This window comes from Scyliorhinus canicula, chromosome 3 (genome assembly GCF_902713615.1).
Source record: "Scyliorhinus canicula chromosome 3, sScyCan1.1, whole genome shotgun sequence".
In the NCBI taxonomy this organism is placed as follows: domain Eukaryota; kingdom Metazoa; phylum Chordata; class Chondrichthyes; order Carcharhiniformes; family Scyliorhinidae; genus Scyliorhinus; species Scyliorhinus canicula.
The window spans coordinates 266652577-266676513 of record NC_052148.1 but is presented as its reverse complement, the minus strand read 5'-3'; the positions used below and the strand labels follow the sequence as shown (position 1 = coordinate 266676513).

Below are 23937 nucleotides of genomic sequence, written 5' to 3'. Positions count from 1 at the left end.
ATGATCGATTTCAGCACTTCCTGAAACAATCTTACTTTAGTTGAATGTACTTCTGTGCTTATCCAGAAGTATAATACAACTACCTTGCACTCAGAATGAACAATAAACTAATAATAAAGTTAAAAAAAAAAACGTTTGCAACTTCAGAATGTCCCAAGATGCTTTGTCGCCAAAGCAGCGTTTGAAGGCTGGTCGGCTTTGTAATGGGGGAAAGGCAGCAGGCAATTGGGACACAGCAAGCTCCCTCAAATAATAATGAGATAAATGGACAGTTAACCTACTTCTGCATGACGGTTCAGGGAGAAATACTGACCTTGGCATCATTAAGAATTCCCTGCTCCTCTTAACATAGAATCATAGAAAATAGGAGTAGGAGGAGGCCATTCGGCCCTTCGAGCCTGCTCCACCATTCATTATAATCATGGCTGATCACCCAACACAATTGCCTAATCCCACTTCCCCCATGTCCTTTGATCCCCTTCGCCCTCAGTGCTATATCTAACTGTTCTTGAAAACATACAATGTTTTGGCCACAACTACTTCCTGTGGTAACGAATTCCCCAGGCTCGCCACTCTCTGGGTGAAGAAAGTTCTCCTCATCTCTTTCCTAAATGGTCGACCCCATATCTTCAGACTGTGACCCCTGGTTCTGGACACCCCCACCATCGGGAACATCCTTCCTGCATCTAGCCAGTCTAGTCCTGTTAGAATTTTATAGGTTTCTGTGAGATCCCCCCCCCCCCCCCCCCCCCACATTCTTCTGAACTCCAGCCAATACAATACTAACCGATTGAATCTCACTCGTAGTCAGTACTGCCATCCCAGGAATCAGTATGGTAAACCTTCACAGCATTCTCTCCAGAGCAAGAACATCCTTCCTCAGATAAGAAGACCAAAACTGCACACAGTACTGCACACAATCTTCTAATAGTGGGATGGTGATCTCCCCAAGAGGGCAGTTGGGACATTATCATAGAAATTACAATGCAGAAGGAGGCCACTCGGCCCGTCGAGTCTGCACCGGCCCTTGGAAAAAGCACTCCACTCAAGCCCACGGCCCCACCCTATCTCTGTAACCCCAACTAACCTTTTTGGACACTAAGGGCAATTTAGCAGGACCAATCCACCTAACCTGCACATCTTTGGACTGTGGGAGGAAACCGGAGCACCCGGAGGAATCCCACGCAGAGACGGGGAGAACATGCAGACTCCGCACAGACAGTGACCCAAGCCGGGAATCTAACCTGGGACCCTGGAGCTGTGAAGCAACTGCGCTAACTACTGTGCTACCGTGCTGCCCCATGCCGTGCTGCCGGTGCTGGGACTAGTTGAACACTTTATCCAAAGGTCAGCACCTCCAACACTGGATGCCCATCCAGATTATCTGCTTAGCTCTTGGGAATTTGATTTGCATCCACAACCCACGGACACAAAGGTAAGAGCAATATAAATTATATTATGGCTGGCACTTAGCATAACTGGATATGGAGTGTGTCTATCTTATGCTCCTGCATTATACCTTCAGAGGACGATAGCTTCATTTTCTGCACACGAGGCCATTATTGTGTATTGTTGGAGTATGGTCATCGACATTACCTGTCGGAGTTTTGTGGGGGGAATTTTGGATACAAACATACAAAATAGGAGTAGAACCAGGTGCTTTAGCCCCTTGAGCCTGCTGCAACATTCAATAAGAGCAAGGTTGCTCTGTTTGTGTTGAGTGCCACATTCCCATTTACCCCCGGCGACTTTTGATTCCCTTTCCTAACAAGAATCTATCCACCTCTGCCTCAAATACATTCAGTGATCCCGGTTACACCACCTTCCGAGGTAGAGTGTCACAACTCTCTGAGAGAAAAAAAAATTATCCTAATCTCTGTCCGATAAGGGTAACCCCTAATTTTCAAACAGTGCCCCCAGCTCTGGACATCACAAGGTAAAACATCTTTCTACCCCCATCTTAGAACATAGAACGTAGAACATAGAACATTACAGCGCAGTACAGGCCCTTCGGCCCTTGATGTTGCGCCAACCTGTGAAACCCCTCTAAAGTTCCTCTACACTATTCCCTTATCGTCCATATGCCTATTCAATGACCATTTGAATGTGTTTGGATGTTGGAGAGTCCACTACTGTTGCAGGCAGGGCATTCCACGCCCTTACTCTCTGAATAAAGAACGTACCTCTGATATCTGTCCTATATCTATCTCCCCTCAATTTAAAGCTATGTCCCCTTGTGCTGGACATCACCATCCGAGGAAAAAGGCTCTCAATGTCCACCCTATCTAATCCTCTGATCATCTTGTATGCCTCAATAAAGTCACCTCTTAATCTTCTTCTCTCTAACGAAAACAGCCTCAAGTCCTTCAGCCTTTCCTCATATGATCTTCCCTCCATACCAGGCAACATCCTTGTAAATCTCCTCTGTACCCTTTTCAATGCTTCCACATCCTAACTATAATGTGGCGACCAGAACTGCACGCAATACTCCAAATGGGGCCGCACCAGAGTTTTGTACAACTGCAACATGACCTCGTGGCTCTGAAACTCAATTCCTCTACCAATAAAAGTTAACACACCGTGCGCCTTCTTAACAATCCTCTCAACCTGGGTGGCAACTTTCAGGTTTCTATGGACATGGACACCGAGATCTCTCTGCTCGTCCACACTACCAAGAATCTTACCATTAGCCCAGTACTCTGTCTTCCTGTTATTCCTTCCAAAATGAATCACCTCACACTTTTCTGCATTAAACTCCATTTGCCACCTGTCAGCCCAGCTCTGCAGCTTATCTATGTCCCTCTGTAACTTGTAACAGCCTTCTGCACTGTCCACAACTCCACCAACTTTAGTGCCACGTGCAAATTTACTCACCCATCCTTCTACGCACTCCTCCAGGTCATTTATAAAAATGACAAACAGCAGCGGCCCCAAAACAGATCCTTGTGGTACACCATTAGTAACTGTACACCAGTCAGAACATTTCCCATCAACCACCACCCTTTGCCTTCTATCAGCTAGCCAATTTCTGATCCAAACTGCTAAATCACCCTGAATCCCATGCCTCTGTATTGTCTGCAATAGCCTACCGTGGGGAACCTTATGAAACGCTTTACTGAAATCCATATACACCACATCAACTGCTTTACCCTTGTCCACCTGTTTGGTCACCTTCTCGAAGAACTCAATGAGGTTTGTGAGGCATGACCTACCCTTCACAAAACCATGTTGACTATCTCTAATCAAATTATTCCTTTCCAGATAATTATAAATCCTATCTCTTATAAACTTTTCCAAGAATTTTCCCACAACAGAAGTAAGGCTCACTGGTCCATAGTTACCGGGGTTATCTCTACTCCCCTTCTTGAACAAGGGGACAACATTTGCTATCCTCCAGTCTTCTGGCACTATTTCTGTACAGTAAGAAGTCTTACAACACCAGGTTAAAGTCCAACAGGTTTGTTTCAAACACGAGCTTTCGGAGCACGGCTCCTTCTTCAGGTGAATGGAAAGGCTTGTTCCAGAAATGTTTATATAGACACAGTCAGAGATGCCCCGGAATGCGAGCACCTGCAGGCAATCAAATCATCAAAGATGCAGAGAGAGAGGTAACTCCAGGTTAAAGAGGTGTGAATTGTCCCAAGCCAGTTCAGTCGGTAGGCCTCTGCAAGTCCAGGCTTGTTGGTGGGGGCCGAATGTAATGCGACATGAATCCCAGATCCCGGTTGAGTCCGCATTCATGCGTGCGGAACTTAGCTATAAGTTTTTGCTCAGCAATTTTGCGTTGTCGCGTCTCCTGAAGGCCTCCTTGTAGAATGCTGACCCGGAGATCAGAGGCTGAATGTCCTTGACTGCTGAAGTGTTCCCCAACTGGAAGGGAACAGTCCTGCCTGTTGATAGTCGCACGATGCCCGTTTATTCGTTGTCGCAGTGTCTGCATGGTCTCGCCAATGTACCACGCTTCGGGACATCCTTTCAAGGACGGTCACCTCAGCACCTCGCTTTACCGCAAGCCCACAGATAATCTCACGATGCTCCACTTCTCCAGCTTTCACCCGAAACACATTAAAGAAGCCATCCCCTATGGACAAGCCCTCCGTATACACAGGATCTGCTCAGACAAGGAGGAGCGCAACAGACACCTACAGATGCTGAAAGATGCCCTCGTACGAACGGGATATGGCGCTCGACTCATTGATCGACAGTTCCACCGCGCCACAGCAAAAAACCGCACCGACCTCCTCAGAAGACAAACACGGGACACCACTGACAGAGTACCCTTCGTCGTCCAGTACTTTCCTGGGGCGGAGAAACTACGACATCTTCTTCGCAGCCTCCAACACATCATCAGCGAGGATGGACATCTTGCCAAGGTCATCCCCACACCCCCACTACTGGCCTTCAAACAACCGCGCAACCTCAAACAAACCATTGTTTGCAGCAAATTACCCAGCCTTCAGAACAGCAACCACAACACCACAAAACCCTGCCAGGGTAATCTCTGCAAGACATGCCAGATCATCGACATGGACACCACCATTACACGTGGAAACACCACCCACCAGGTACGCGGCGCATACTCGTGCGACTCGACCAATGTAGTCTACCTCATACGCTGCAGGAAAGGATGTCCCGAAGCGTGGTACATTGGCGAGACCATGCAGACACTGCGACAACGAATAAACGGGCATCGTGCGACTATCAACAGGCAGGACTGTTCCCTTCCAGTTGGGGAACACTTCAGCAGTCAAGGACATTCAGCCTCTGATCTCCGGGTCAGCATTCTACAAGGAGGCCTTCAGGAGACGCGACAACGCAAAATTGCTGAGCAAAAACTTATAGCTAAGTTCCGCACGCATGAATGCGGACTCAACCGGGATCTGGGATTCATGTCGCATTACATTCGGCCCCCACCAACAAGCCTGGACTTGCAGAGGCCTACCGACTGAACTGGCTTGGGACAATTCACACCTCTTTAACCTGGAGTTACCTCTCTCTCTGCATCTTTGATGATTTGATTGCCTGCAGGTGCTCGCATTCCGGGGCATCTCTGACTGTGTCTATATAAACATTTCTGGAACAAGCCTTTCCATTCACCTGAAGAAGGAGCCGTGCTCCGAAAGCTCGTGTTTGAAACAAACCTGTTGGACTTTAACCTGGTGTTGTAAGACTTCTTACTGTGCTCACCCCAGTCCAACACCGGCATCTCCACATCATGACTATTTCTGTAGACAAAGATGACTTAAAGATCAAAGACAAAGGCTCAGCAATCTCCTCCCTAGCTTCCCAGAGAATCCTAGGATAAATCCCATCCGGCCCAGGGGACTTATCTATTTTCCTCACTACTGTCCTTGACTGGTCCTACTCTTACCTTAGTCATTCTTTTATTCCTGACATACCTGTAAAAAGCTTTAGTGTTATCCTTGTCAAGGCCATTCAGGATTTTATATACTTCAGTTAAGTTACCCCTCACTCTTTTAATCTCCAGTGGAAACATGCTCAACCTATCTTCATAAGACATCCAAAGATGTGCAGGTCAGGTGGATTGGCCATGATAAATTGCCCTTAGTGTCCAAAATTGCCCTTAATGTTGGGTGGGGTTACTGGTTTATGGGGATAGGGTGGAGGTGTGGGCTTTGGTAGGGTACTTTTTCCAAGAGCTGGTGCAGACTTGATGGGCCAAATGGCCTCCTTCTGCACTGTTAATTCTATGATTCTATGAAGGCAACGTGGTTCATTCCAGGTATCAATCCAGTAAACCTTCTCTGACCCATTTCCAATGCATTCACATCCTTCCTTAAATAAGGAGGACAAAATTGTGCACAGTATTCAAGATGCGGTTTCACCACTGCCCTGTGTAACTGAAGTATAACATCCTTACTTTTATGTTCAATTCCTCCCCTTATAAAAGATTGCATTCCATTAGCCTCCTTGCTTGCATGCTGCACCTGCATAGTAGAACACCTAGTTCCCTCTGCACCTTGGCATTCTGCAATCGTTCTCCATTTAAATAATACTCTGCTTTTTTATTCTTCCTGCCAAAGTGAGCAACTTCACCTTTTCCCACGTTATAGTCCATCTGCCAGGTTTTTTGCCCACTCACTCAACCCATCTATATCCATCTGCAATCTCAATATCTTCTTCACCACATATATCTTTCTACCTATTTTTGTGCCATCTGCCAGGCCAGCCTCAGGTAGGATTCTTACAAACTTCAGAGAAAAAAAACTGTTATCCTGTCAGCCTGGCTTAACCTGTGGCTCTAGATCATAGAGTTGACGTGGCAAGATAAACGAGGCTTCTGGACATGAGTGAAGATGGCCATCAATTCCGCTTTCAGAGAACAGTATAAACCCTTCGCCTCCAACATCATCAGTCACGTTGCTGAGCAGGAAGGTGGTTCTTGGCATATAGGCCTCCTGTAGTCGTGGAATCTGCAGGGGCTCAAGTGTTAAATTTCATAGCATTAAAAAGTCCAAACCTTTGGCTTTGAGAGGGCATTTAATATAAGCGCAGTCGGACACAAAATGGTAAACTACGACACCAGTCAAGTCGTGTTTCATGACCATCCAGATATTGGTTGAGATGCTAAAGGATCCTGTCTGTTCTCTCAGGCAGATGTAACCATCCCATGGCCCTGATCTTAACACTGAGAAAGTTGCCCCTGGCATCCTGGCCATATTTATTCCTCAATTAACACAGTAAAACAGATCATCTGGTGTTCGTCACAATATCTTTTATGAGAGCTGGCTGTATGTAAAATGGATGCCATGTTGTCTGACCACTGTGCTCCAGTCCCGCCCATCTTAAAGATGTTGTGGAAAGATGTTAAATAAATGCAAACCCTTTCTTTTATAGGGGAGATAACACCAAATGGTTTATTGCAAGCAACGCAATATATGTCAGAAGGAGCACATTTTAAAAGGATTTAATGTGCAGAAGGATACATCGATCCGCCACAGATTCTGCTTCATAAAAATGAAGGGTACATGTCGTGAATAAATAACAATTTGGTTCCTTCTATTCTAAAAAGATTCTTACTAATGGAAATTATATGCGATACCCAATGATGTGATCTCTGGCTGAATCATTCGGACTTCTATTCCTCCGCCAGCTAAAAAAGGCAACGAAGACCCGGTGAAAGGTAACTGGGCCCTGGGCAGGTATGATGCTGTTGCTGAAATAAAGAAATTTTAAGAAGCTCATTATTCTTATGTGAGAAATAAAAGAATGACCAGGGTGAGGTTAGGGCCGGTCAAGGACAGTAGTGGGAACTTGTGCATGGAGTCAGAAGAGATAGGAGAGGCGTTGAATGAATACTTTTCTTCAGTGTTCACCAAGGAGTGGGGCCATGCTCTGGCGGCGACACTCAACCAAACGGGCAGGCCCGTGGCCTTCTTCTCACGCGCCCTCCATGCCTCCGAAATCCACCGTTCCTTCATTGAAAAGGAGGCCCAAGCCATAGTAGAAGCCATGCGGCATTGGAGGCATTACCTGGCCGACAGGAGATTCACGCTCCTCACTGACCAACGGTCGGTAGCTTTCATGTTTGATAATGCACAGCGGGGCAAGATAAAGAACGATAAGATCTTACAGTGGAGGATTGAGCTCTCCACCTACAACTACGAGATCTTGTATCGTCCTGGGAAGCTAAACGAGCCTCCTGATGCCTTATCCCGCGGCACATGTGCCAACGCACAAGTGGACCGACTTTGGACCCTCCACGATGACCTCTGCCACCCGGGGGCCACTCGTTTCTTCCATTTTATCAAAACCCGCAACCTGCCCTACTCCATCGAGGAGGTCAGGGCCGTCACCAGGAACTGCCAAATCTGTGCGGAGTGCAAGCCGCAAATCTACCGGCCAGAGAAAGCGCACCTGGTGAAGGCTTCCCGCCCCTTTCAACGCCTCAGCATGGACTTCAAAGGGCCCCTTCCCTCCACCGACCGCAACATGTAGTTCCTGAACATGATTGACAAGTACTCCCGGTTCCCGTTCGCCATCCCCTGTCCCGACATGCAACTATCATTAAAGCCCTCCACAGCATCTTTACCCTGTTCGGTTTCCCCGCCTACGTCCACAGCGATAGGGGGTCCTCCTTCATGATCGACGAACTGCGTCAATTCCTGCTCAGGAAGGGCATTGCCTCAAGCAGGACGACCAGTTATAACCCCCGGGGAAATGGGCAGGTTGAGAGGGAGAATGGAATGGTCTGGAAGACCGTCCTACTGGCCCTAAGGTCCAGGAATCTCCCAGTCTCCTGCTGGCAGGAGGGCCTCCCCGATGCACTCCACTCCATTCGATCATTACTGTGTACCACGACCAACAAAACACCTCATGAACGTCTCCTTGTCTTCCCTCGGAGGTCCTCCTCCGGGGCATTGCTCCCAACCTGGCTGGCAGCTTCTGGACCCATTCTGCTCCACAAACACGTGCGGGCGCACAAGCCGGACCCGCTGGTCGAGAGGGTACACTTCCTTCATGCTAACCCTCAATACGGGCATACCCCGACGTAGGCAGGATACGGTCTCCCTCCAGGACCTGGCACCCGCTGGATCCCCACCCACACCCCCCTCACCAACCCCACCCTCCCTCCCACCGGTGGATCCCACGGCTGCCCCCTTCCCAGGGGGATCGGTCCTTCCACTGGTCCCACCCAGGGGTAATGAAGCTGAAGAAGCCATGCTCCCGGAGTCACGGATGCCCGAGCCGGCGCCTGCATCACCGTCGAAACTGCGACGATCATAGAGGACGACCAGGGCCCCCGATCGACTGATAGCTTCATTATGAAATGTACCTGTAAATAAGTACTTGTAAATAATTTGTGTGACATGTAAAAGGCAAAACACTGTACCACCGACGGGTACCGCGATAACCTCCACGTATAACGCGAGACCACCAGCCCCGCCGGACTCTTTTTCTAACAGGGGGTGAATGTGGTAGTCGTTATTAGGGGTATTATGGTACCTAGGTTGGAGGTACCTGATGCTGTAAGATCATTGGTGTTGGAGGTACCTGATACTGTAAGATCATTGGTGAAGCCTGCCTGCTGGTTCCGCCCAGTAAGGCGGAGTATAAGAGTCTGTGTTTCCCTAGCTGCTGCATTCTGTACCTGCGCTGCTGGGGGAAACATCTAGTTCAATAAAGCCTTCAATTGTCCTACAATCCCGCTTCAGGAGTTATTGATTGTGCATCACACATGGAGCACACCCCAATGACAGGGAGTGGGATAGCTTGATCTTGGTTTCGGACAAAGCTTGGCACAACATCGAGGGCCGAAGGGCCTGTTCTGTGCTGTACTGTTCTATGTTCTATGTGTCCGCTGAGAGTGATCTGGAGTCTGACGTGTCCGGCACTACCGGATGCGGTATCTTTTGAGCGACTTCTGGTGTGGGTTGTGTTGTGTTTCGCCCGTCTCTGCCTGCTGTTGTTTCCTGATGCTGGCAGAGTGCTCCACCGGGGAGTCCGTTCTCGAGTTGGAACGTCATTCTGGTCAGGAGTGCGGAGTTGTGTTTGGAAGACTGTTCTGCGGCTGTTCGGACTGTGGGATTTGCGACAGTGATGCTTTGCCTGCGAGCTGACAGTTAATGTGTGACTGCAGGTTTTGTGTCTGGAGACTCTGGTGTTGAATTGACTGGGCATTCCAAATGTGACTTCTGGTCCTGTGGTGGCTTGCACGGTGTGGTGATATGATTTGCATACCTGTCTGCCATTGGGGCAGAACACCGGCTTACCATTGGCCCCGGTCGGTCATGTGCCTCTCGACCGATTGGTCGAGAGGCTGAGTTAACCACGCCTCCTTGCCGAGGTATAAATAGTCAAACGCCCGGCGGTCGTCCATTTTATTGTAGACAACCGCAGGGCTAAGTTCTCTAGTTTATTAAAGCCTAACTTTTGTAAAGCAACTCGTCTCTCGTGCAATGGATGGCACATCACACGGAACCCTACTTATTTTTTTATTTGCGCTGTGGGCTTATTTGCCTCTAAGCAAAAAGAAAAACAGATGGGCTCCGTTAAGGGTCAGATAAGGCACTTGTGCTTGTGTCGAGGTCCTGTCAGAATGTTGGGGCGACAGCTCCCTGGGCATTTTGGTAGGTAGGATATAGAGTGCCCGATTTTATTATTTTTTAAAATCAAGGGGCATTTGGGAGTTATGGGTCATTGTCCGATGTTCCCCCTCCCACTGTTCCCTCTGTGGCTGGAAGGCATGCCATTCCGATTGGGCCTTGGGGGGATGGGTCCGATGCCGTGGTGCGCGCCGTCCCCGGGTTTGGCTGTTAGCAGCTTCGCCCCCTGTGTAACTGATGAGGGGGTCGGGGCGGACATGATGCTTGGTGGAGTACCCACCGGCCCGTCCTGCTTCCCCATTCGGTGGCGCCTTATCTGACCCTTATCCGAAACAATCTGTTTTTCTTTTTGCGTTTGTTGTCTGGCCACTGTGTGCTTTGCACCTGTTTGGTCCTCTCCTATCCTCTCCCCCTCCATGGTCGTCCTGGCAAAGGGTTTTGAACTTTGGGGGGCAGGAGTGGGTTGGGGGGGGGGGGTGCGGTGTAACCTGTAGTAACCTGTATCGGACTCATTCAGCTGGGGATGATTCTTCCCTCTGTTCAATTGGACTGAGTTAACCCAGCACGAGCATAAAAGGCCGGCAGCTGTAGAGCCAGCTGAAAAAGGGAATGAAGACCCGGTGAAAGGTAACTGGGCCCTGTGCTTGTCTGATGCTGTTGCTGAAATAAAGGACTTTTAAGAAGCTCTTTGGACTCCCCTGGGTTTTATCACAATCTGATAAACAACACTTGTAAAAAAGATGTGAGTGAAGATCAAAATACTTTGAAAAATATGGTAGAAATATACATTTTTTAAAAAGACAACAATAACCATGTGAAACATTTGTGCATTTATCATTTCATAAGCACTCCACAAACAATGCTCAGGCAAAACAGACATTACAAAGTGGCATAAGTGCAAATAAACTTACGCATTGCACTTAATAAAACATTTTTGTTTTGCCTTGATGGAATTCTCACGAAAGCAAGGTCAGTTTTGTTTGATATTCTCTTGCTCCAGCATTCCTAAAGTTTACAGGGTAGCTGATTAAACACATGGGTTATACTATGTTAAATCAGTGGGATCCTACCTTTGGGAAAAGATGTCTCTGTATGGACTGCCATGCTGGAGAGCGATGCCATATCCCCGGTCTGCCAAGGTGTTGCCGACAGTGAATAAAGAGCAGTCGGGACTGTTCAGGGCAATGTATTCCAACACTGCTACATCCCAAACAAAGGCATAATTCCCAGCTTTCACCTGTAAATTAGAGAACAGATTTCAGTCAAATCCTACACAGCAATGGGAGCGAGATAGAAAAAAAAAGTGGTGTCAATGGCGCCGACTTGACCCCGTTCCCGACGTCGGCTATGGGGAAGGATACCAGGGAGGCTCCCTCTCAGTTACTTACCTTTTACCACAGCCTTCTGCTCCTCTGAAACTGGAACAAATTGGCCTTCCAGCTTCAAGAGCCTGTGGATCACCCATGATTAGGCCAGATGTAGGTTTTAAAGGCCAATAGCAAGATAGGGAGGAAAGTGCAGAGGTTTGGACACAGGCAACTGAAGGCATGGTGGCCAGTGGCGTGCTTACTGGAGATGCTCAAGAGGCCAAGAATTAGAGGGTTCTGGGGCTGGAGCCGATTACAAAGATCGGGAGGAGAGAGGCTATGACAGGATTTGGAAACAGTTCAGAATTCTGTGTCAGCCAATGGCTTAGTCAATGGATAGTGCTCTTGCCTCTCAGTCAGAAGCTGTGTGTTCGAGTCCTCCTGAGCACACCAATCTAGGCTGCCATGCCAACGTAGTACTGATGGGCACGGTAGCACAGTGGTTAGCACAATTGCTTCACAGCTCCAGCGTCCCAGGTTTGATTCCCGGCTTGGATCACTGTCTGTGCGGAGTCTGCACGTTCTCCCCCTGCCTGCGTGGGTTTCCTCCCACAGTTCAAAGATGTGCAGGTTAGGTGGATTGGCCGTGCTAAATTGCCCAGGGTGTCCAAAAATGTTCGGTGGAGTTACTGGGTTATGGGGATAGGGTGGAGGTGTGGGCTTAGGTAGGGTGCTCTTTCCAAGGGCCAGTGCAGACTCGATGGGTCAAAATGGCCTCCTTCTATGATTCAATGAAGGAGTGCTGCACTGTCAAAGATGCTGTCTTGAGGATGAGATGTTTCTGAGGCCCTGTTTGCCCTCTCAGGTGGGCATAAAAGATACCATGATGTTATTTCAAAGAACAGCAGAGGACTTATTCTTGGTGTCCAGGCCATATTTATCCCTCCATCCCAACTTTACTAATTCAGATTATCTGGGTATGATTGTATTGCTATTTGTGGGAACTTGCTGTGGTAAAATGGAAGTCGCCATTCCTATGTTACAACTGGGACTACACTTCGAAAGGTATTTCATTGGCTGCAAAGTGTTTTGGAACATCCTGTGGTCATAAAATCTAATATATAAATGCAAGCCATTTGGTAGCTCATCCACGCCTATGAGTTTCCCGATTGACATGGGGTGGCCACAATGGGGAAACCCCATTGGCCAGCTGCGGGAACGGAGAATCCTGCAGCCGGCGGGGGGGGGGGGGGGGGGGGGGGGGGGGGGGGAATGCTGCACCGGAAAACGGGGTTGGTGGGACGGAGAATCCCTCCCAACATTTCTCATTGCTGGCTGTGGCCCCGACGTTATTGTCCTTGCATGAGTAACAACCAGCTGATTTGTGAGAAGATCAGTGACCACAATGCAACATTTCTTGTCAGAAGCTGAAGGGGTGACTTTGTACCCCCTGCTTGGCAGGCTGAAGAAATTTCTGAGTCATGAACGACTTTTGCGTTGGTGACACGGGCATCGGGAGCCAACAGCAGTGAATTAAAGCTGCGCGGAGGACAAGTGATGGATGAAAGGCAACGAAATGTGCGCCATCTTGAGGCATAGCTTCCGCTGATTTAAATCCACTTTGCCTCTCTGATATTTCTCTGCTTTCATCCATTTGCTGAAGCAAGGGGAACCATTAAGCAAACCCGGCTCCCACATTAACTCTTGTCATTGTTGTTTGGACTGGTGCTGCTGCATGGTATCATAATTGATTCCTGAAAGGTGATGCCATTCTCTCAGCAAGACAGCAGAATGCTTTATTGCTCAACAGATTCCCAATTCATCCCGTATCACATTCAGAGCAATGCTCAAATGCAAAGAGGGGAAACACAGCCTTTGAGACTCCCTGACTTAGCAGATTCCTCAGCATTGAAAGCCGTAAAGTGCTGCTTCTTCCCTGTCAGGTCTTCATGCTTTAGTGCACCTGCAGTTAACACATCTAAAATCAGAACATTAGTAGTTAAGGAAACGTCCCCATCACAGCAGTTGATTGAGATTCATTTGGCTGGTCTCCCAAAAAACTTTGATCACTTTGCGTCTTGGCAATGAAGTGAATTCCTAATGCTGCAAGCACATTTTTTTTTTAACTTCCAACTTTTTAGTGCGTTGAGAATGATACTGTGTTGTTACATCCTTAAAGTGGCAATGTCAACACAAAACAGTGGGCTGGATTCTCTGCCCCGCCGCGCCACATTTCTGCCTCGACCCGCCGGCGGGATTCTCTGTTACTGCGGCCGGTCAATGGGGTTTCCCATTGTGGGGCAGCCCCACGCCGTCAGGAAACCCCTGGGCGCCGGCAAAACGGAGCATCCCACCGGCAGAGAATCCCGTCCCATGTGCGATAAGATACTTTGGTTCTGTATTAATAGCTGTATCCCAGTTCATGAACATGAGCTGAAGCATTGGACCCAAGGCTCAGAAAGGCCTCCCAAAGTCCATGCAACTCTGGACGATGATGCAAAACTGTCAATGGTGAATTAGTCAAAGGAAAGCACGGTAGCATTGTGGATAGCACAATTGCTTCACAGCTCCAGGGTCCCAGGTTCGATTCCGGCTTGGGTCACTGTCTGTGCGGAGTCTGCACATCCTCCCCGTGTGTGCGTGGGCTTCCTCCGGGTGCTCCGGTTTCCTTCCACAGTCCAAAGATGTGCAGGTTAGGTGGATTGGCCATGTTAAATTGCCCTTAGTGTTGGGTGGGGTTTCTGGGTTATGGGGATAGGGTGGAAGTGTTGACCTTGGGTAGGGTGCTCTTTCCAAGAGCCAGTGCAGACTCGATGGGCCGAAGGCCTCCTTCTGTATTGTAATTTCTATGATAATCTATGAAAGTAAGTAAAGTGAATTAGTTGTTCATTATACACCCCACCTATTTCTTTCTCACTGAGGTCAAAGGGTGAGGCCCATATTGTGTGGTCCATTTAAAATCGTCCAATTGCATCGGGGAGTGCTATTGAAGAGCGGACAGCAAGTTAAAAACAGTTGGGGCCTCATGCCAGCCCATTACGTAATCTAGCAGTGACCTGCTTGTGGCTTCAACCTGCCAGTTACGGTTCAGTGGCTAGCACGATTGTTTTGAGGCAGACAGTGATGGGTTGAAGCCCCACCTCAGAGACCTGGGGAAAATAGTCACCCGCTAGTGATTTTGCTTGAACTGGCCGATTAGTGGTCAGGAGGCAGGCTCGCCACCCACTGATGGACAGTGGGGTGGGGGAGGAGGCTATGAATGCTGGGAGGACTGACAGGCGACCATCCAGCTCAGAAGGAGCAGCAACATGCAGTTCGGTAAGGGGGTTGGGGGAACCACCATTCTGACACACCCGCATGGAATATTTTTAAAAGCTTGACTAAAATGTGGACTAATTTTGCACTGTTGGGGAGCGACAATCCCAACCTGCTGCTAGGAGGCTGCCCCCAGGCAGATGTCTAGTTCCTGACTCTTTGGGGATCAGCACAGGCCAACTGAAAATCTCCGGTCATCCTCCGATAAAAGGCTTTCATAGGCCACTAACTAATCCCATATACTTGGATAGCCGCCTTTCTCCAATTCTCCTTCCAGAGAAATGCCTCAGTGGTGGGATGGTGCTGGTAAAATGGCACGCTGGCCGACAGCCCCAAATGCTCGCGCCTGCGTTCAAAAGACACCGCGACAAATACATGGATAGGATGGGTATAGAGGGACACGGCAATATGAAGTGCTGAGGGTTTTGACCAAGGGTGGTATCATGACCAGTACAGGCTTGGAGGGCCAAAGGGCCTGTTCCTGTGCTGTATTGTTCTTTGCTCACCTCCATACTTGTTCCTGTACAGGGGCCAAAATCCTGCCCTTGAGCACAGAGTCAAGGCCGACAGTGCAGTGTAGTACTGAGGGATGCTGAATTGTCAGAGGTGCCATCATTCAGAGGCGATGTTAAATGAAGGCCCAGTCTGTGTTTTTGGGTGGATTGGAAGGACCCATGTCATTCCTGAAGAGATGAACTGGAGTTACCCCCAAACCAGCACCGCTAAAGTAGGTTATTTATCCCCATGCTGTTTGTGGGGTCTCATTGTGTAAGTATTGACAAATATATTCCTTACATGACAATACGTCAATAAGCACTTTGGGTGTAGGGCATTTTGAGATGTCCTGATTCTGTGAAAGGAGTAAAATAAAGGAAGTTCCTTATTTTTTAAACATACCGGGTGGTGTTCTCCACCCCCCCCCCACACCGCCCGACCCCCGCACGCGATTCTCACACCCCCCCAAAACCAGTGGCGTGCGAACCGCGCCGGGTCGCTCGGAGAATCCGCAAACGGGGAGGGGCAATTCTCCGGCCGCTCCGACACGACAGGATCCCGCCGGCGCTGTCCACCCCTTGTCGCTACCGGTGGAAACTCTGCGGGAACGCTCGGGGGGGGGGGGGGGGCAGCCTGTGGAGGGGGGAGGGGGGCTCATTCACCGGGGGGGGGGCCTCCGAAAGGGTCTGGCCCGCCGATCGGGGCTCACCGATCAGCGTGCCGGCCTCTCATCCCCCCCCGGCCTACATTCCGCTGCGGCCCACCCCTGAACACCCACGCCATATTGCGTTGGGGCCGGCGCGCATAAGAAGTTCCCCGCGCATGCGCAGGATGGCGCGGCCCAACTGCGCATGTGCAGGATTGAGCTGCCCCAACTGCGCATGCGCGGGTTGGCACGGCACCCGTTTGGCGCCGCGTAGGCGTGAACCACTCCAGCGCCGTGCTGGCCCCCTTTGGGGCCAAAATAGGTCGTGCCTGGGCCCTGTTTGCGCCGTCGTGTTTACAGTTGGTCCGCGGAGCGGAGAATCGCCCCCACCATCGGTGAATCAACAGGGGCCCCACTATTCAATATGTTCCCACCTGCTATCTTAACCACACAGCTTTTGAAGCCGAAGGCCACAAGAATTGGGAGTTCTATGGCGGTGTAATTAATAGCCCAATATCAGTCTAACTCCAAAATCCAGAATCGGGGCCCCGAAAAGTCTGAATGATCTCTCAATTTTCAGATTTGTGTCTGTAAATCAAGGGCCAATGTAATATTACGATAGGACAGTCTCAGGCAATACCTTTCAAAGAAAACGGCCATATTAAGAGGTTACTCAGCTCACTGCTGTTTCTAGAGAGTTCCTGGCACAGAACAGCTCACTTTTAACCATACAACAGGAAGCACTCCACCCTTAGGGGAGATGGTGGCCCAGTGGAATTGTCACTGGACCAGTAATCCAGTGACCCAGGGGACTATTCCAGAAAATCCCACCACGCCAGATGGCGAAATTTGAATCCAATAGTAAAAATAATCTGACCATGAAACCATTGTCACTTGTCGTAGAAACCCATCTGGTTCCTTAATTGTCCTTTTGGGAAGGAAATCTTCCGTCCTTACCTGGTCTGGCCTACATATATTTCTTCAACCCACAGCAATGTGGTTGACTCTTAAACTCCCTCTGAAATTGTCGAGCAAGCCACTCAGTTCAAGGGTTATTGCGAATGGGCAATAAATCCTGGCCTAGCTAGCGATGCCCATATCCCATGGATGGATTTTAAAAAAAACTCTGCACTTTCTTCATGACATGACTGAATTGTTTTTTTTATTCATACTTGGGATTTGAACATACCAACATATGGATTGGGATTATACATAAGAACATAAGAACTAGGAGCAGAAGTAGGCAATTCAGCCCTTTGAGCCTGCTCCGTCCGCCATTCATTATAAGAACATAAGAACATAAGAACTAGGAGCAGGAGTAGGCCATCTGGCCCCTCGAGCCTGCTCCGCCATTCAATTAGATCATGGCTGATCTTTTGTGGACTCAGCTCCACTTTCCGGCCCGAACACCATAACCCTTAATCCCTTTATTCTTCAAAAAACTATCTATCTTTACCTTAAAAACATGTAATGAAGGAGCCTCAACTGCTTCACTGGGCAAGGAATTCCATAGATTCACAACCCTTTGGGTGAAGAAGTTCCTCCTAAACTCAGTCCTAAATCTACTTCCCCTTATTTTGAGGCTATGTCCCCTAGTTCTGCTGTCACCCGCCAGTGGAAACAACCTGCCCGCATCTATCCTATCTATTCCCTTCATAATTTTAAATGTTTCTATAAGATCCCCCCTCATCCTTCTAAATTCCAACGAGTACAGTCCCAGTCTACTCAACCTCTCCTCATAATCCAACCCCTTCAGCTCTGGGATTAACCTAGTGAATCTCCTCTGCACAGCCTCCAGCGCCAGAACGTCCTTTCTCAAGTAAGGAGACCAAAACTGAACACAATACTCCAGGTGTGGCCGCACTAACACCTTATACAATTGCAACATAACCTCCCTAGTCTTAAACTCCATCCCTCTAGCAATGAAGGACAAAATTCCATTTGCCTTCTTAATCACCTGTTGCACTTGTAAACCAACCTTCTGTGACTCATGCACTAGCACGCCCAAGTCTCTCTGAACAGCGGCATGCTTTAATATTTTATCGTTTAAATAATAGTCCCGTTTGCTGTTATTCCTACCAAAATGGATAACCTCACATTTGTCAACATTGTATTCCATCTGCCAGACCCGAGCCCATTCACTTAACCTATCCAAATCCCTCTGCAGACTTCCAGTATCCTCTGCACTTTTCGCTTTCCCACTCATCTTAGTGTCATCTGCAAACTTGGACACATTGCCCTTGGTCCCCAACTCCAAATCATCTATGTAAATTGTGAACAATTGTGGGCCCAACACGGATCCCTGAGGGACACCACTAGCTACTGATTGCCAACCAGAGAAACACCCATTTATCCCAACTCTTTGCTTTCTATTAATTAACCAATCCTCTATCCATGCTACTACTTTACCCTTAATGCCATGCATCTTTATCTTATGCAGCAACCTTTTGTGTGGCACCTTGTCAAAGGCTTTCTGGAAATCCAGATATACCACATCCATCGGCTCCCCGTTATCTACTGCACTGGTAATGTCCTCAAAAAATTCCACTAAATTAGTTAGGCACGACCTGCCTTTTCCAAACCCATGCTGCGTCTGCCCAATGGGACAATTTCTATCCAGATGCCTCGCAATTTCTTCCTTGATGATAGATTCCAGCATCTTCCCTACTACCGAAGTTAAGCTCACTAGCCTATAATTTCCTGCTTTCTGCCTACCTCCTTTTTTAAACAGTGGCGTCACGTTTGCTAATTTCCAATCCACCGGGACCACCCCAGAGTCTAGTGAATTTCGGTAAATTACCACTGGTGCATCTGCAATTTCCCTAGCCATCTCTTTTAGCACTCTGGGATGCATTCCATCAGGGCCAGGAGACTTGTCTACCTTTAGCCCTATTAGCTTGCCCATCACTCCCTCCTTAGTGATAACAAGACTCTCAAGGTCCTCACCTGTCATAGCCTCATTTCTATCAGTCACTGGCATGTTATTTGTGTCTTCCACTGTGAAGACCGACCCAAAAAACCTGTTCAGTTCCTCAGCCATTTCCTCATCTCCCATTAATAAAACTCCCTTCTCATCCTCTAAAGGACCAATATTTACCTTAGCCACTCTTTTTTGTCTTATATATTTGTAAAAGCTTTTACTGTCTGTTTTTATATTCTGAGCAAGTTTACTCTCATACTCTATCTTACTCTTCTTTATAGCTTTTTTAGTAGCTTTCTGTTGCCCCCTAAAGATTTCCCAGTCCTCTAATCTCCCAGCAATCTTTGCCACTTTATATGCTTTTTCCTTCAATTTGATACTCTCCCTTATTTTCTTAGATATCCACGGTTGATTTTCCCTCTTTCTTCCGTCCTTCCTTTTTGTTGGTATAAACCTTTGCTGAGCACTGTGAAAAATCGCTTGGAAGGTTCTCCACTGTTCCTCAACTGTTCCACCATAAAGTATTTGCTCCCAGTCTACCTTAGCTAGTTCTTCTCTCATCCCCTTGTAATCTCCTTTGTTTAAACACAAAACACTAGTATTTGATTTTACTTTCTCACCCTCCATCTGTATTTTAAATTCCACCATATTGTGATCGCTCCTTCCGAGAGGATCCCTAACTATGAGATCATGAATCAATCCTGTCTCATTACACAGGACAAGATCCAGGACCGCTTGCTCCCTCGTAGGTTCCATCACATACTGTTCCAGGAAACTATCGCGGAGACATTCTACAAACTCCTCCTCAAGGTTGCCTTGACCGACCTGGTTAAACCAATCGACATGTAGATTAAAATCCCCCATGATAACTGCTGTACCATTTCTACATGCATCAGTTATTTCTTTGTTTATTGCCTGCCCCACCATAACATTACTATTTGGTGGCCTATAGACTACTCCTATCAGTGACTTTTTTGCCTTACTATTCCTGATTTCCACCCAAATGGATTCAACCTTATCCTCCATAGCACTGATGTCATCCCTTACTATTGCCCGGATGTCATCCTTAAATAACAGAGCAACACCACCTCCCTTACCATCCACTCTGTCCTTCCGAATAGATTGATACCCTCGGATATTTAACTCCCAGTCGTGACCATCCTTTAACCATGTTTCAGTAATGGCCACTAAATCATAGTCATTTACGATGATTTGTGCCATCAACTCATTTACTTTATTCCGAATACTACGAGCATTCAGGTAAAGTACACTTATTTTGTTTTTTTTACCTCTGTTTTGAATCTTAACATCTCCAGTTTTATTCCTTTTGTTATTACTGGACCTATTCACTGTGCTCCCCTCAGTCTCTGTACCTTGTACTGTCGCCCTTTTAGATTTCTGACTATGTCTTCCCTGCCTTGCACTTTTCCCCTTACTTCCTTTTGCTTCTGTCCCTGTTTTACTACCTTCCAACTTCCTGCATCGGTTCCCATCCCCCTGCCACATTAGTTTAAACCCTCCCCAACAGCTCTAGAAAACACCCCCCCTAGGACATCGGTTCCAGTCCTGCCCAGGTGCAGACCGTCCGGTTTTTACTGGTCCCACCTCCCCCAGAACCGGTCCCAATGCCCCAGGAATTTGAATCCCTCCCTCTTGCACCATCTCTCGAGCCACGCATTCATCCTATCTATCCATGAACCATTATGTTCATGGTTGATCTAACCTCGGCCTCAACTCCTGGCCTGTCCGTTCTCCATAACTCTTCGGCCCATTACTAATAAAAATCTGTGTATTTTTACCTTAAATTGTCCCAGCATCCACCGCACTCTGGGGTAGTGAATTCCACAGATTCACAACCCTTCGACAGAGGTAATTTCTCCTAATCTCTGTTTTAAACCTGCTACCCCTTATCCTAAAATTATGACCCACAAGAGGAAGCATCTGCTCTACGTCTACTTTGTCAATACCATTTATTATCTTACATACCTCAATTAGATCTTCTCTCATTCTTCTAAACTCGAGATAGTATAGGCCTAAACTGCTCAATCCCTCTTCATCTCTGGAATCAATATATTGAAGCTCCTCAGAACAGCCTCCAATGCCACTACATCCCTCCTCAAATAAGGAGACCAAAACTGTACACAGTACTCTAGGTCAGTGTTTTTCAAACTTTTTTTCCGAGGACCCATTTTTACCAACCAGGCAACCTTCGGGGCCCAACCAGGCCGACCTTCGTGACCCTCGCCGGCCGACCTTCGCGACCAACACTGGCCGACCTTCGTGACCCTCGCCGGCCGACCTTCGCGACCCACACTGCCCGACCTTCGTGACCCTCGCCGGCCGACCTAGCGACCCACACTGGCCGACCTTCGCGACCCACACTGGCCGACCTTCGTGACCCACGCCGGCCGACCTTCGCGACTCACCCCGGCCGACCTTCATGACGCATGCCGACCGACCTTCACGACCCATACCGGCCGACCTTCGTGACCCAAGCTGACTGATCTTCGCGACCCACGCCGACCGACCTTCGCCACCCACACCGGCCGACCTTCGCGACCCACGCCGGCCGACCTTCACGACCCACGCCAGCCAACCTTCGTGACCCACGCCAACTGATCTTCGCGACCAACGCCGACCGACCTTCGCGACCCACACTGGCCGACCTTCGTGACCCACGCCGGCCGACCTTCGCGACTCACCCCGGCCGACCTTCATGACGCATGCCGACCGACCTTCACGACCCATACCGGCCGACCTTCGTGACCCAAGCCGACTGATCTTCGCGACCCACGCCGACCGACCTTCGCGACCCACGCCGGCCGACCTTCGCGACCCACGCCGGCCGACCTTCACGACCCACGCCAGCCAACCTTCGTGACCCACGCTGGCCGACCTTCACAACCCACGCCAGCCAACCTTCGTGACCCACGCCGACTGATTTTCGCGACCAACGCCGACCGACCTTCGCGACCCACACCGGCCGACCTCCGCGACCCACGCCGGCCGACCTTCGTCACCCACCATTTTCTCTTACCTTGTTTGCTGCTGACAAAATGGAGGAATTTCAATTGCGCCCAAAGCACGTGATGTCAATGTACGGGGGGCATGGCCTGCTCTCGGCCTCCCTTCAGGCAGGAAGATTACAAAGAATTTTTAAAAACATCTTCTGCGTTTCCGATTGCGCAAATTCACGGGTAAAAGCCGCAGCAGCCGGCTTTTGTTTTACATGTTGGGGGAGGGGGGGGTTTATTTGATAAAATATTACAGGAAAAAAAATGCAGAAACTTAAAATGTTTTCATCCTCCAGAAATTGGAGGTACACCACATTTCACGTAAACATTACAATTAAAGATGTAAAAAAATAAAAGACACTTAAAAAAATCAATTAATTGAGAAAGCTTCCAAATACAACCTGCAGGCACTTTGTTTTGGAATGTTTCAAAATCAAGATTAAAAAAATTGTCATCTCTTGGTTGAAGTTACAGCTGCAGTGAAACCATCGTTGGATCACTCACTATTTTTGGAGTGAGAGACATCCACTTCATCAGCATCAAAGCTCTGCGCATGCGCACCAATGAGCAGGCACGCATGTGCAGTGCGGCCGCATTTTAAAAATATATTCATGGCTATTTTGAAGACCGTTTGCAGCCGGCATTATTAAAAGCCGGCTGCTGCAGCTGTTGTGTGCGGATTTGCGCGATCGGGAGCTCCGCGACCCTCCCGACACCCGCCCGCGACCCACCCGCGGGTCACGCCCCCGAGTTTGACAATGCCCGCTCTAGGTACAGTCTCAGTAATGCCTTGTACAGTTGCAGCAACGTTCCTATTTTTATACTCTATTCCTTTAGCTATAAATGCCAAAATTCCATTTGCCTTCCTTACCTGCTGCGTATTAGTTTTCTGTGATTCATGCACAAGGACACCCAGATCCCTCTGCACTGAAGCACTCTGATGTTTCTCTCCATTTAGATACTAGGTCGCCCTTCTATTTCTGCAACCAAAATGGATAACCTCACACTTATCCACGTCAAACTTCACCTGCCAAATTTTGGCCCATTTACCTGACTTATCCATATCCATTTGTAAACTCCTTTTGCGCGATTCTCCGTCCCGCCACACTGGTTTTCTGGCGCCCCCGCCGGCAGCAGAATTCCCCGGCCCACCAGCCGGCCAATGAGGTTTCCCAATATGGGAAGCCCCACTCCGTCGGGGAACTCCTGGGCGTGGGTGCGTTGCCGGCGAAAACAGAGAATCCCACCAGGGGAGAATCCAGCCCCTTATTTCTTTTGAATAAGGGTTCTTTATTGAAGTCTTATTGCTCTTTATGACTGGGCTACTGACCTCTGATTAGTTATATTAAGCTGAGGGAGTAGGGCCATTTTATTTGGATCCATGTGTTTTCATTTCTAGATTTATAATATTTCTTGTGAAATGCCATCCTACGAAAACCTTATTTTCACAAATTAGCTGGAAATTGGAAGTGCTCGGGAGAGCGCATGCTGCCAGTTTGGATGTATATAAGGCAACATGCAAATTAAAGTAAAACTGTTTATTTGACCACTTCTCATCAGGTGAGCTTGCCAAAGGAATATTTGGGCTCCCACTACTTTTAATATCAAGGAATTGTACAGCATCGGGCCATTCAGCCCATCAAGGCTATGCTGGCCATGTGTGGAGGAAATGTCCACAGTTCAGTTCCTGGTACCTGCCACAATAATTATAATATTTAGCCCATTTCCTTTCTTAAAGCTGTTCAGCTTTTAATTTACAAACACGTCGCCATTAGTCTGACAAAGGGTCATCGTGACCTGCTGAGATTTCCCAGCATTTTCTCCTTGGCACGTCTCCATTAGAATGAGTAACGACATCTTAAATTGCAGAGTGACATCCTCTGTGGAATGATAATATTAAAATTAAACAATCTCTCCCTTTCCAAATTCATAGTGATAAGCTATTTCAGTTCTCTGATTTTTAAAAAACGTTTCCAAATGGAAAAGATGAACATTGCGAAAAAAGAGGAGTGATCTGTCCCAGCCTTCTTCAGCAAGTAAATCTTTAATGTCTTCGCAACTAATAGAAGACAATGTCCATTTATCTAGTGCCTTTAACATAGTAAAATATTCCAAGATGCTTCACAGTAGCGTTATCAAAGAAACTTTGACACTTAGTCGCAGAAGGAGAGAT

General features: G+C 48.2%; 1 protein-coding gene across 3 annotated transcripts in view; it reads right to left on the bottom strand.

Moving 5' to 3' along the window:
- grid2 (glutamate receptor, ionotropic, delta 2) overlaps window positions 1-23937 on the bottom strand; it is a 1198200-nt gene that overhangs the window by 100675 nt on the left and 1073588 nt on the right. For all 3 annotated transcript variants that reach the window (XM_038792750.1, XM_038792751.1, XM_038792752.1), the window contains one exon: window positions 11138-11304. In XM_038792750.1, coding sequence (XP_038648678.1) covers window positions 11138-11304 — 167 coding nt within the window. The remainder of the gene's footprint in view (window positions 1-11137; window positions 11305-23937) is intronic.